The sequence below is a fragment of the Antrostomus carolinensis genome, unplaced genomic scaffold, assembly GCF_000700745.2.
Source record: "Antrostomus carolinensis isolate BGI_N321 unplaced genomic scaffold, ASM70074v2 scaffold4663, whole genome shotgun sequence".
Taxonomy (NCBI): domain Eukaryota; kingdom Metazoa; phylum Chordata; class Aves; order Caprimulgiformes; family Caprimulgidae; genus Antrostomus; species Antrostomus carolinensis.
The window spans coordinates 40,676-55,668 of NW_010303071.1; the positions used below are offsets into that span (position 1 = coordinate 40,676).

The window sequence follows — 14,993 nt, forward strand, 5'->3', positions numbered from 1 at the left end:
AGCTAATACCTCTGCCCATCAAAGGAAAGGAATTACAAACCACTGCAGGCTGATAAGATACAACAGCAGCAGAGGTTTATAAATGAAGACTTACTTAGCAAGAAGTAAAGTTTATGGTGAGGCAACAAGATGGGCGAAAAGCAACAGATATTTGGAGTATATATTTGCTAACAAGAAAGTCACCATTTCCATTATCAGAGATGAAAACTTGCTGGATAATAAGTGAAGGTTCACTGAAATCAGTAATAAATTAAACATTTCAGATTTAGTGTTGCACAGTCAGGCATGAATAACAACTTCTACGGCAAGGCTGAGATACAGTCAAGAGCCAAATCAAACAAATATTTAAAACTCCTTTAGTATTAATCTTGTCTATTACAATAACATCTAACAGCCAGTCAAGAGCAAAAGCAATGTGCTGAGCAAGATACAAAGTAGTAGAGACTGTGCCCTTGTGATTATCCATATTTCTAACTTTCACTATTACTTTATCTCTGTACAGAGGCTAACAATCTTTTCTTTCTTATCATTTTATCTTCAGTAGCTATTCACATGATGCAACATCACTACTGTAGTGTTTGCACATGTTCAGCTTAACGTAGGAATTTCTCGATTATGATCCTCGGCTACTACTACTCAGGACATAAGGTCATCATCTTGGTCCTTACTGGCTTAAAAATCTAGTTATCCACAGCCTTTGGTGTAAGGGCTACAAAAGATGTCCCCCTTTTTTAGATTTTTTTTTTTTTTCAGTCTGTCAAAAAAAAATCAGGCAGAATAATGCCCAGTCTTCTATGCCTGCTGGAACGCTTTGACAATCATGATATGGTTTAAGAAAGCTTTGGCCTATTATTCTTCAGTCATGAGTAGGCTTGGCTTTGGCAGTACAGTGATCCATTTGTAAAATTTTTACTACATCTGTCAGAACTGTGGCTGATCATGCTAAGCCAGTTGGTTTTTCAAACTTATCTGTGCTATAAAAAAAATATGTTAACGATGCTGAGATTGAAGGCTTTTTGGAAGATTTCTCCGTCCTCCTTTTTTTTTTTTGGCTGATGGTGAAAGCATGCAAAGAGGTACAGCAAATTTCAGATGTCTCCAGAAGAACAGCAATTCAAGTGCTCCTCAACAATGTAAAAAACTGTGACTTTTCTCCTCCTCCAGCCACAGTGAGACTGTGTCCGAAGCTATGCTGATGGAATATGTTTGTTTTTATGTTTTGTTTTTACATCAGATGGCATGCCCTATGTCTCTCTTTGTGGGTTCTTGTAACTGTTGTTTTCTTCAGTGACGCTGAGCTTTCTGTTCTGTGCTGTCATTTAATTCCTATTATTAGATTTGTTTTGTTGTGCATATCAGGAATGAAAAGGCTAGCGGTTACAATGAAAGCTTGTAATCAGCACAAAGTTTGCCAGGCAATGCCAAAACTCACTTTCTGTGTGTGTGTGTGTGTGTGTGTGTGTGTGTGTGTGTGTGTGTGTGTGTGTGTGTGTGTGTGTGTGTGTGTGTGTGTGTGTGTGTGTGTGTGTGTGTGTGTGTGTGTGTGTGTGTGTGTGTGTGTGTGTGTGTGTGTGTGTGTGTGTGTGTGTGTGTGTGTGTGTGTGTGTGTGTGTGTGTGTGTGTGTGTGTGTGTGTGTGTGTGTGTGTGTGTGTGTGTGTGTGTGTGTGTGTGTGTGTGTGTGTGTGTGTGTGTGTGTGTGTGTGTGTGTGTGTGTGTGTGTGTGTGTGTGTGTGTGTGTGTGTGTGTGTGTGTGTGTGTGTGTGTGTGTGTGTGTGTGTGTGTGTGTGTGTGTGTGTGTGTGTGTGTGTGTGTGTGTGTGTGTGTGTGTGTGTGTGTGTGTGTGTGTGTGTGTGTGTGTGTGTGTGTGTGTGTGTGTGTGTGTGTGTGTGTGTGTGTGTGTGTGTGTGTGTGTGTGTGTGTGTGTGTGTGTGTGTGTGTGTGTGTGTGTGTGTGTGTGTGTGAGAAAAAGAAATTACTTGGCAAAATGCTGCAGGCAAGTCATCAAGGAAAGGAGTAGTATGAGGGGGGGAATAGTAAAACAACAGTTCTGCATACTCCTCTTTGGCTCATTTAAGATTTTTCCAAGCCATGGTCTTCTTTTGATACTATGAAAACCCAGACATTTCTCTGAAAATAGAAGGGTATTATCATGTCATCTGAACTAAGAAAACTAGGCGATAAAACCTATATGTGAACAGTGGCTAATAAACTCTAACCTTCAGAGAAAGCTTCCAGGTAATTAATTAGCTCCAGTACTGCACTGTCATCCTACAGAGAGATTAAAACATCCAATGCTAGTGTGATCGAGTCCAAAAAGCACTAAGTACCTGTAAAGTCGGTTTTCATTATGATAAAAGACTAAGAATTCACAATGTTGATTTCTAATCATGTAAACTTGTAACATTATGAACTGCCATTATACAAATCCATTTTACTATGAATTTCCTATAACAAGGCTCACTAATATGAATAGCTGTTTGTGGTTTTTAAAAAAATTAAAAATTAGTTCAGAAGGACAGGAATACTTTGTGACAAACAATGGCTACTCAGATTTGCAGGATCAGGGCCATACGCATGGTAATAGTGTTAGCATGTTTCTTACCCTGTTTTCCTCTTTCATGAATGGGGAGGGGGGCGATGACACACAGTACAATTCAGCAGGGAAACCTAATAATTATCTTACACGATAACCTCTCCCAGCAGCAGATGATGTACTCACTTTGGCAGCACTAATGACTGTGGCAGTGTAAGACTGAATGTTGTCTCCACAGGCTCCACCACGGGATTGATGGCATCGGATCAGCTACAAGAAGAAAAGACAGCAAGCAAGTAACTACTATTAAACTACACAAACCCATAACCCATTACCATAGCTCTTATTTATCATGTATAGTGGTGTGTTTTTTCCTACAAATAGCAAAAAGCCCTGCTGAGACACTTAACCCCTTTTTATAATCTTCTGGGTGCCACCCAGACTGTCGCGTACTCAACTCCAGTTTTCAATTACAAGATGAGTAGTCACTAAGAATTCATAAACTTTGAAATGGTGGGATTTTTGGTCTGGCAGCAATACCACAAATAAATTTAAATAAATATAATCAAAAGCTTTAGCCATGTATATGTAACATTAAATATCAGACATTCTAAGAATCTGAGTGTGGCTTTCCCCTCCTTTTTGACTAGCAAGCAAAGAAATGACAAAGGAAAAGAGCTACTTTAAACTTTACATTTAATAGATTAAAGGAATGTACATAGGCTTTACTCTATATTGCCTTCCTTCAAAATTAATAAATCAAAACAAGACTCTGCTACCTGCCATCAACCTACAAAAGCAGGTTTTGCCTTTGAACCCAAACTAACAGTAGAATCTGTGCTTTGTACTAAATAAAATGGCAAAAAGCTATAGAGCTTTGTTGCTTGTACACAGAACATGTTGCCTGCTTAACTGTTTTAGCTAAAAGAAAATTAAAAATCACTGTAAGTTGTATTTGTTTCTACAGGCTTTCCTTTCCTGCTTATATTTAAGTATCTAAATAAAAATAGTTAAACTAGGGGGGAAAGGGGAAGTCCACAGTGAATGTACCTGGGAACACGCAAGCCATTTAAATTCCTTTTGTGATGCAATTCTTTTGCTGATCAGAGGTTTATATTTTTGGCAGCAATACTTTATTAAATCCTGGGCTGACTGGTTAAGTTTTACAAAATGACATAGGCGTGGCATTAACGGAAAGGCAGGCCTGAATTTGGAGAGGAGTCATTTGTGCTTGAAGAGGTTTAACAACAAATACATTTGAAAACTCTGCCTCTCTGATAATTTCTGGTTCAGCTCCAGAAACAGCTATTCCACTTACAGGTGGAAGGGAGAAAAAACATCTGCTTTGACATAAAAATCAGGTATTAGAAGCTGAATTTAAAGTTTTCAGACACTTCAAGCTTCAAATACACAATCACTTCTCTGGCCTCTTACAGATCATCTTTTTCACATAGCTTTGTGCTGAGACTTTTTATTTTCTCTCCCCCCCCACCCCCCCCATATATACAAAAGCTAGAATGAAATCTAGAACCAAAGAGAAGTATTTTTTGAAATTAAACCTTTCCTTACCTTATTTTCTGCATAAGCAAGCCAACGGCTTCCAAGTGCAATAGGATTCATGTTTGGCCCTGGACAAGGATAGCAGCCTGCAAAGTTTTAAAAGGCAACATTAAGAAATCTCCTAATGACTTCTTACAAAGAATTTTATTTATTGCCAAGAAAACAAAAAGTCTAAACAAAAACCTTTCAATTGCTAATATCACTCAGTAAATGCTTGCATTTTTGTTCCTAAAGATAAGGCTGTGGTTAGATGAGCTATTTTGAACAGTTAATTATGTGTAAATACTCATTTCTCCTTACGTTTGCATTTTTATAACGGCATTTTGATGCAGTGGGGTGAGGAGAATATTTAAGTTTGGCTGGATTGGTTCTAGATCTTCACATTTTAATTAATTTTACTTGATTGACATCTTTCTATTGGTGAACAGTTTCAGTTTGCTTCAAGCTCTTCTAGATTTTTGTGGTACGAAAGGGTGTATTGTGCTTTTGTCTTTGTTTTTAATAATTCTACATACAAGCCCTTAGCCTCTCAAAATACTTTTGCACACACTTAACACAGTGAGTGAATTAGTAATTCCTTTAAAATCAGTAGCAAAGTTTTCATTGTTCACCTGCTTTTCATTACCTTTATATTACCATTAAACATAGATATATAAACATACATAAAGACAGGTAATAAACAAATAGAGAATTATTCCTGAGGATTAAAAGGTGAAAATACCTATAATAGAAAGCCACTGAAAATAGCTGTGAATAAAAATATGGCAAGGCTTAAAATTAATCAGGCCCATGTTAAATGCAATTAAATAAAGTCTGAGTTAAAAAAAAAAAAAACCAAAAAACAACAACCAAGAATATCACACTATTGACTATTAAAATTAAAAAAATATATTTTTTTTAATTACTGAAAACAAATAGATAATGCTTGAACATAAATGAAAAGCTTAAGTAATCTACAATTAAAAGTAGCATGGTGACCCTTATCCTAATTGCTATTACTGTCCTATTTCCATGTCCTGTTTCCCCTCCTTTGTTTTTCATCATTTCAGATTAAGTCCTTTCAGGTGGACGGCTGCTCCTTCTACATCACCACATAACCCCTGCCTGTACTTGGTGCTCCAGTCCTACTGATGGATCTTAACTTTGGTATTCTGGCCCTGACAGGGTACACGTCCGTGCTGCGTGGTGGGATCCTTTGTCAAGGTACAAGTCTGAAAATTCAGTTATTGAAGTTACATGGATGAAGCCACAGAAGCGTTTCCTGATTAGGGCCCCGATACCAAGATTTGAGCTTGAGTGTTCCAACTTAAACTAGCAAACTACGGCCTTCAGCCACCAGCAGACCACCATTCACTGGACCTAAATCCGTTCCAGTACACTAAAACATGGATATAAAAAAAGAAATATTGCATAAGGGGGAAGAGAATGGGGGGAAGGAGGGGGACCATCAAGCGAATGGTTAATCTCCATTTTCATCAGTTCTCAGGCTAATATAGACAATTTAGTAATTCATATTCTCTCACTGGTTGGCCAAGAAACAAAACACTTAAAAACTTAAGAGACATGTGTGTCTTATTTAAAGGAGTCCCCTGGTTAGCTGATCCTGTATCACAGGCAGAAGGAGCACTGAGATCAGGCAAAGAACATTTTAGAACAAATATAACCAACAACTGCAATTTATTGCATAAAATCCTACAGTGCATTCTGAGAAGCACAATATATATCTATATTTAAAAAAAAAAGTCACAGCTGGCTAAGCTTCTATTTCCCCAAAGTCTCTTGTGTCAGACTCTTGATACTGATCTGCCAGCCACAGTGAGAAAAAGCAAACCTATTCCACTGCCTTCTTTTTGCAAGTATCAGGGTCTTTTCCAACAGCCCCCAAATAGTCTTAGTGAGGAGAACACTTAGTGAGGAGAACAGACTTTTAAAAGCTTCACGGCATTATTTTCAACGCTTGCAAAATGGGGAGAAGGTGTGTGGGAGGATGATAACTATAGTGCGTGGGTTTGAGTTTAAACTGACATTTGACAACAATTAAAGACACGTTTGATGGTATTTTGTTGGGCACGTGCAGAAACAGCTGCTATACTGTTCATGCAAAGATAAACAGCTCTATTTCATTTTTCAGAGCAGAGCAGTGAGGGTATTGCAAAATTCGAAAGATCACAGCGAGCTATTTCAAAGGTCATAAAGCAATGGAAGGAGAAAAGCAGCAATTCATCCAATTAAATCCATCTCAGGCCAGGAAAGCAAAACCAAGTGAATATTTTGTAAGGCCTTATCACAGCCTTGATCTCAGGAAGGAAAACGAATTCTGAAGAGATGATGCCACAATTGTTATTGCATTCCAGAAGTGCATAAAGTGTGGGTAGCCAGAGCCTCTTAAGGAACAAAGCAAGCAAAAAAAGGTTGTAAATACAACCCTAGGTTGTAAATAAGAATGTGTTCTTCCAATGACATTATAGACCACAGCCACTAAGGTTTTAATGCTGACTTCTTCAGCAATTTTCATCTGGGTCAGAAAATACATTCAGGTCCCCCAAACTTTAGTTATTTTTCTTCCCTTTTATGTATAAAATAGAGCATTAAAAGGTGTCAGATGATAGTCCTCCTCATTGAAATCGCTACAGTGACTTTAGAATCAGTCACTTGCATTTCCCAAACTCCACAAGCACCTTACAGCAGAAAACCAAAGGAGCATCAGCCAAGAGATGAACTGTAACGACAAAACCCAAGCAATTTAACAACTGAGAACAAAAAGAAACATCTTGCTTGGAAAAGGGAGCTGTTCTCAATTATTTCAGTGAACTGAAGTAAATGAAGAACTGCAAAAAGCATTATTCTTGAAATCAAAAATTAATGAACTAGAAAGAGTAAAGTTATCTTGGAAAAACTGCAGCTGTCTTCACCAAACCCACCGTAGGTATTTTGTTCCATGAACTGGACTCAGTCAATCAGACACAGCTCCACACACAAATCAGCCAACGCTAATAATAACCTCCTCAGAGGTCAACAATTCAGCTCCGTACTAAACTCTACTCTCCGATACGAAAAACAGTGTAAAAAAAGAGCTATTTCCTCCCTTTCTTTTCTTTGCAAGTCTCTGCATTTTGGAAACTTGAAGCAGGACAAGGATAAACAAAGGGTTATACTTTATGGGAAGGAAAAGCAAATTGTTTTTCTGCTTTCCAAAAAAACAACTGGAGTCAGCAGAACATCATCTACTAGGCAAATGAAAAGAGAGACACAGCGTGACCTATCAAGCCCAGCCATCCAATCATTACCAGCCTAACTCTCTTAAAAATTAACTTCTATTTCTACTAAACTTCAAAACAACTGAGGAAAAATCCATTCTAAGCAACAACAGCAGCAACTTTAGCATGTTTCTAATAGGAGTGAACATAATGAGAATGCAGAACTAACTGTCAAGACGACCAAAGTTTCCAAGTTTTAATGACAGCATAGAGGGGTCATCCAAGAAAAGATCACTTGGGGAAAGTCCTTCCAAAAGTACAGCAAATCAAGCAAGTACTAAAAAACAGCTGATCCTAGAATAACCTTTACCAGGACTATCACCCACAAAAAATATAGGTGAAAACCTACAGGAAACTATTTGAAATGTTTTAAAGTACAGTTTCTTTCTCTTGTGCTTTATCACAACACACAGAGGATGTGCACTACTAGAGCTGTGAAAAGGTAAAAGCAGAAAAAGACTATTTTGGAAGTCTGAATTGAAGGGCAGGTATTTCTGCTAACTCGGTTAAGTTCCTATGCTCAAGAACTCTAACCGGTGCTGACCAAAGCAACGCTCACGAGTAAAAAACAGGCTCCAGGCTCCCTCTGAACAGGGACTGGCTCATATTCTGCACCTTGGTAGTCCCATTTCCAAGATGCAAGTTCCTCCAACATCAAAATGGTACCACAGGTAAATTCTTTAGCATTACAGTTTCTTAGTTTCTTAATGACTTTTTTTTTAAATAACTGAGTTTTAAAATTATAATCTGAAATAAGCATCTAGTTTGTGATTATTTGGATTCAAAGATGGTTTTAGCTTTCTTGCTGTTGTGCTGACTTTTTATCTTCGGTTTTACTGACAGGAATCCCAGAAGTTAAAGTTCTCCAAAGAGCTATACAAATGTTTGATTAATGAGTGAACAAAAAGAAGGCATGTTTATTTTACAACACTTTTCAATTAATTTTTATGAAAATCTCTACCACCCTTTGGAGATTCATGTCCATATACCCATAACAAGGAAAATTCACCTCCTCTACTCATTCTGAAACCACACAATTATCTACTTGTCTGACTCTGCACCTTTCCATTGGTCTATGCTCCTACAGAAAACTAAGACTCCAGTCCTTTTCTTCAATTGCTTTTAAAAAGCTCATCCTCTAGCTTCAGCAATGGCAGTGTGAACACACAGACAGCAGCCAAGATGAGAAAAGCAACATTCCTCCCACTTAGCTTTTAAACAAACAGCATATTGGGAAAACACTGTTAAGAGGAACACAGCCATTCAAAGTCATGTCAGTGGTAACAGAGATTAAGCCAATAAATCACAAAACATGCCACTATGAAAACTTGAACCATTTGTACTGGGGCAGCTCTTCATTAAGCTCCACAGCTTTTTCATCACAGAAAAGCTTAAAAAAATTAAATATATATATATATATATACACACACACACACACACACACACACATATATATATGTACACTCAAGCGTCACCAAGGGGTTGGGGGTAAACACTGCAGGGATTCCTAATATTCACAAAAACTTGGCAGTTTGGTACTTCACATCCAAGCACACAATCTTCGGAATCCCAACTGCAATCAAAAGGCATCTAAGCTTTCAAGAACTCAGCTCTTCAGGAGGACCAGAGCTGTGCATCTTTGTTACCCATGATACTGCTACAAGTCCAATCGGTATCTTCAGATGTGTTCTACGTATGTGTCCTTCTCTTTCAGGAAGTATGGATGGTGTATGTGCTCTGAGAGACAACACTAATACGCATTCCTCGCAGATACAAGGTGTTGTCCAGTTCTATTTCAGGCTGCTTCTGTGTGTGTTTATGCAGTAACTACAATAAATACTGCAGTACTACCTAAAATCTTCTTAGGATTCTGTATCTTACCCCGAACCACGGAAGACATTGCATCTCTTTTGAGCATGATGAATATGACACTGGGATAGGATACAGTCAGCAAACACAAGCAATGCTGCTCAGGGCAGAGATCTCCAAGGCAAAATGAAGTGAAACCTACTGAGGATGCAGGTTACTGGATAAACAAAGATGTTTCTGTTTCAGCCTGTGGAGAGGTTCATTCAAGATGACATATGCCTTCTTAAGTGTATTTTTAAACACAGTTTTCTGAGCAAATTCCAAAATACGTAACTCTTTTCAACCAAAATTATTTGCCTTTAATCATTCAAAGTGTTTCCCAGGCATCACTTTAAAAATCGGTGAAGCAGTGATATTGTGTATTTTTAAATAAATAACTGCAAGAACCCACTAAAGCTATGCTACATTTCAGTCACTGGATGTAGCTTATAATCAATTAGTAATTTTTCTCTAGGTCTTATGAAATATACAGCACTCCATAGTAATGAAATTACAAAACTACATTCTTAAGTCTTGCAATTCAGAGCAGCCAGAAAACAGATCTATGACAGAGAGCACAGAAAGGGTATATACAATAAATAACTGGTAATGATCCTTCTGTTGCAAAACCATTGTTTATTCCAAGGAAAACAAATCATATAAGTTGTTTTATCTAATATTTTTTGTTTGTTTGGGCTTTTTTTTTTTTTAAGCGTCACCAAGCAAACCAAATTTATTTGTTTATAAACTGTATAAAGTAATATTGTTTATAAATTCCTCCTGGCTCCTTCTAGATGAAAGGCCCTATGTAAATGTTATTACTCGCACACTGTCACATACTTTCCAATACTCTTCCATTGTTCTTGTACTTCCTTCTGTTTAAGTATCACCCATAAAAACTGAGCAAAAGAGCAAACCAGCAGGATGCATCCTACTGGGAAATCATTTTTGCCACCCTTTTTCTTTTTTTTTTTATTTTTTATTTTTTTTAAATCAGAGTGGCATTATCACTACTAAAACACTAAAAAAAAAAAAAAATCTAGAAATAGAGTGAAAAAGTAAAGCCACAAATGCTACACACACCATCATCACCAGCCTCTGCAGGGCAATATCCATAATACACTTCATGTTCAGCACAGACCCAGCCCTGCAGTGACTTTGTGCTCACCTCGACTGGAAGAACAGAATTCCCTCATACAAGCTTGGGGAAAAACAACAGAACTAATTTATGATCATCATTATTATTGCTATTATTGTAGCTATACAATATATTATTATTATTACTACTACTCTTACTATTACTACAGAGACCTCCTTTCCCTGTCAGTTCTATCATGGCAGTTTTAAGTATTTTCCTGTTACTCTACTCAGAGCTTTTACTAAAAATATCTATGGCCTTTAATGTTTATTAGGTTTAGCTGTTTAATTTAGCACAAATTTGACTGATTACAGGACAAACCATATTTTAATCTCAGGTTTACTTTCTTTTTTTTGTTCAGAGAATTCCACAATGATAAATAATAATGTTCCTATAGAGGTTGTTCTTGTACAGGACAATGTGAGTAAAATGGCTTTGTTTTGGCCTTTAACATTACGGATTTGGGTGCTTTAGATAAAAATAACTCCCACAGAAACAAACAGCACTTCCTGTTCTACATATAATTTTTAAAACTGTCAAACCCAGGAGATACAATAGATATACATCTTGGGTACCAATGCCTTGTTTCTGTCTTTAGGCAATTTTTCCGTTGTATTTACACTTTCCTGCGATACAACAAAACACCCTGTAAGCTACAAAGACATTTGTTTCCATAAATTTACCACGTTGCCCTAAAGACTTGTTCAAAAATTATTTCAGCATTATGCTGTAACAGTGATACGCCGATTCCCACATTCAGGAAAAAATGCTGTTAAAAGTAGAAGTAAGATCAAATCAACATTTCTCAGCAAATGCAGTTACAAATTACATTAAAGGGGAGTGTGTGTGTATATAAAAATAAAAAGTGCTTCTATATAATTCACAGCAACATACTTGGTGTGTCTTCCCTGATCAAGAAAACACTGTGAAACAGGAGCTCAAACAGAACTTCTTGAAGAATGTAATTCTTCAGGCATTAAACTTTTTCATAAGACAATCAGTGTTTTCACTTGAAAGCAAAGAGATCCAACTGCTCCCTGTGTGTCGATCAGGGATAAGGAATTCTAACAAAGCTAACAAAATCACACAAAAAAGCCTAGATGATTTCCAGATCAGACCTGTGACAAACTGAAAATGCCGTATTATTCCTTGCCTGTGGATGTCAGTGAAAATAGGAATGCCACATCCAAACTGCAGATCAGAGTACCAAACACACTTTGCTTTGGCTGGTTGTTTTTATTTATCTTGAGAGGTGCAGGTGGGGTGCATTTAACATACAGTGAATAATTTTTGGCTTGTGGTTAGGCGAGTCTTTTGAGACTTTATATACAATAAAGTACTCTGACTAAAATCTGGAAAATTACCTCTTAAGGCTCTAGCTGTACAGCATCAATAGAAATGTGGTGCCAGCTAATGGCTGCAATAACTGTCTTCATCCCTAGAGAATAATGGATGGAGAATATATCAATATGAGGAGTGGAAGGGCCAGAGAAACTGAGCAGGCACTAGTTATTGGACACAAAGATGATGCCACATGCATGATGTTATCTGTGATAATCTTTACTTAGGGCCCAGGGGGTGGGAAGGATATTCTTTACAGAGAAGAAAGTATCCATCAGGCCATATTCATAATCATCAATGTTCCACTAAGCAAGCATTTTTGGAGAAGGGTTGAGGGAGCACTGATGTAATAGAAATCAATGAAATTCAGCTTTTCTGCATCTATTGTTTAGAGAAAAGTAGGTGGAAAAAAAGCCTGTCCATCACTTTCATTTCTGATCCTTCAGTCATCTGCAACATTCAGAAAAAGGCTCTGAAAGGTATCTGAAGTGAACCACAATAAAACTCTTAACTACTTAAAAATCTATTTAAACCCACACCTTGAAATTCCCAACTACCAAAGGAAACACATTCTTGTTATAAGCATCGAATGGATTTTTTTAGTTTGGCCATGTGAGCCCTTAAAACAGTGCAAAATTACTGTTTGGTTTTATTGTCCCCCTGATGCAAGTCCTTGCTGAACAAAATGGAGTTGGTTCCAAGCACAAGCACAGTAGAGAAGGTAGGAAAGTTTTCGCCATCAGTTCTTTGCAGACTGATGCTATGCCTTCCCTTAGCAGACATTTAAAAATAAGAATACCACATAGCGTAGATTACAGGATATCCTGGTAATTTTTCTACAATATCTTTTCCCTTCAAGTTTAAGCACCCGTCTTAAATTCACACACCAAGACTGGAGAACCCGTACATTGAGTTTTTGTTACAAAAGGCACAAGTAAAATGTGCTGGCTCACTGCCACTCAAGTCAAATCAGCACATTTCCATCTAATCGCATGCAGGGGGGCACAAAAAAAGAAAAAAGAATACTACTATGTCAAATTTGCTCAAGAAAAATCAGGAAATGCAGGAGTTAAACATTCCAACAGCAGCACAAACTTGACCATGTTCTACATCCTGAATATTTTATGGTATATTTATTACAACAATATATTAAGCTACACATTCAACCACAAAAATAAAAACAGAAAGACAAATACTACTCATGTGCAACACAGCTGCATTAGCATTGCTGAGGAACACCGAACTTCAGAATTCCTGACACTGTTTTTAATTTTACATTCTGCATTTAGTTTTAATGTATAAAGAGCCTCTGCTTAATTATGTTTGCATATGAGGTTCTCTCCATGAGGTTCTAAGGCTCCCAACGCTGCTTAGTTGAGATGGATGGAAGATGTGATTTCCATATCACCACCAAATCTTCTTGAAAAAAGATTTTCTTTTTCTACACAGTGGCTTACACAGTAGCAGAAATGCCTTCAAAGAGCTAGTGATCCTCATTTAATATTTTTGACCTTTTATGCCATTGCTTCTGACCAAAAGCAATCAGATAACACAGCTGCAAATCTTTGTCATGATGAAAAATTTTCTGGGCAGCCAGTGACATTCTTATTGCCACTGTCCAACCGAGGCACATCAGGATGGGTCCAGACAGGACACCAGCTGACTGTCCCTCAGAGCAGGGCTGCTCCAGTAATGGAAACAAAGACGCCTATAAGACCTTTTAGCCAAGATTTCTTTTTAGGGATTTCTACTTTTCCAATTTACATTGACACTGCCCTTTCCTAAATTTTAAAAAAGTCACAGCAAAAGAGCCCAGTTGCTGGCCAGTTGGCTGACTATCAAAAATCTACACAGCTAACTAGGTAGCTCATTTACATCATTTCCAACACATCAGAGTGACTTAAGCCTTTAAAGATACACTCTTCGGTTGAAGAGATTTCAGCACATTTGAAATCTGAAAGCTTAGACAAAAGCTTTACTGCAGCCTTCAACATGCCAGAGCGTAACACCCACTTGATAGCATATAAACTATTAAGTGAAACAACTAAGCTTGAAAATCCTCAGCACAACTATTCCCCAGCACAGGCCCAAGAAACCCATTTATCTAGGAAAAAAGTACACGTCTTTTTGCCCAGTCACACCCCATCACTGGCCACAGGCAAGCTGGGGTGGCAGCAGGGGAAGGGCTGTGGTGGCAGCAGCTCCAGTGGGTCCCACAGCTTTCCAAAGTGCCCAGGACAAAATGAGGAGGGTCTTTAACCGAGCTTTGGAACCCCAGAACTAGAATAAAGTTTAAGAACGTCTCAGGTTCTCAAAACACAGCACAGATGGAGAAATATACAGTGAATAGTGAGATTTCAGGAGTTTGGATTTTTCAAAAACTTGGTAAATATCCCCAAAAATATCCTCTTTAAATTCCACCACCATTCCACAAAAATGCACTGCAAAATGAAAGTTATGGGTAGGGACAGGATATCCCTGCTCCTCAAAATACAGTTGAGTGGATTAATTTTTAAAAACAAATTGCAGTACCTTTTTTAAAAAAAAACAAGCAACAAACAATACCTGGAATTAAAAAAAGCACAAGAATTGTCAAAATCTACATTTAATTGAGGGTTTTTTTATTTTTTTATCTAAAATAAAGTAAGGCTTGTATTCTAATTCTCTTTGGTGGAATAAAAAGGAAGAGTGAGAAACAGGAGGACACAAGTTTTTTCCCCATTTGGCTGTTTGCTCTGAACCCCAGCAGATTCCCAGGATCTTACACCATGTATAGGAAGAAACTGACACCTATTGGCAACTTTAATATTACTGCATAAAGATGCTTTTCTTCAAGCTATTACAAGAAATAGCTTCTCTTAACTACATTTTGCTTTACATACACAGATAATACGAAAAGATAATTTACAACTTTACCAACTGTAACCGAAAATACAGCCAGGAAATTTCAGATTCTCCTTTTTAACAATAAAACTCTGATCCTTCGAAAGGAAATCCTGATCCCTCAGTAATCTACAGATTTTAAGAGGTGATTTTAACTGATGAACAGTAGCACTAGTCACTAACTGCTTGGAAAGGTAAGGTTTTAATGTTTTCTGGGGTAAATATTTTCTCAGTGTTTAGCATTACACAAACACACGCTGTCTTGGGAGCAGGTAAATGACATCCAGTGACAGAGCAGAGCACAGGCAGTAGAAAATAGACTGGTTTTCTCTACTAACATATCAATTACTGTGCTACAGATGTTGGGGCAGCAACACGCAAAACGAACAAACTAACTTTCCAGCTGCCTATGGATGTCAGTGTAGGTGCTCT

At 37.6% G+C, this 14,993-nt stretch overlaps 1 protein-coding gene across 1 annotated transcript in view; it reads right to left on the minus strand.

Annotated features, from left to right (window-relative positions):
- The window catches only part of LOC104521846 (breast carcinoma-amplified sequence 3), a gene marked incomplete at its 3' end in the record, with an annotated part of 98,332 nt that overhangs the window by 34,323 nt on the left and 49,016 nt on the right, over positions 1-14,993 (minus strand). Inside the window, exons 9-10 of the mRNA XM_010163964.1 lie at positions 4,104-4,180; positions 2,721-2,804 (exon numbers count right to left, since the gene is read on the minus strand). Of these exons, the coding sequence (XP_010162266.1) occupies positions 2,721-2,804; positions 4,104-4,180 (161 nt within the window). The remainder of the gene's footprint in view (positions 1-2,720; positions 2,805-4,103; positions 4,181-14,993) is intronic.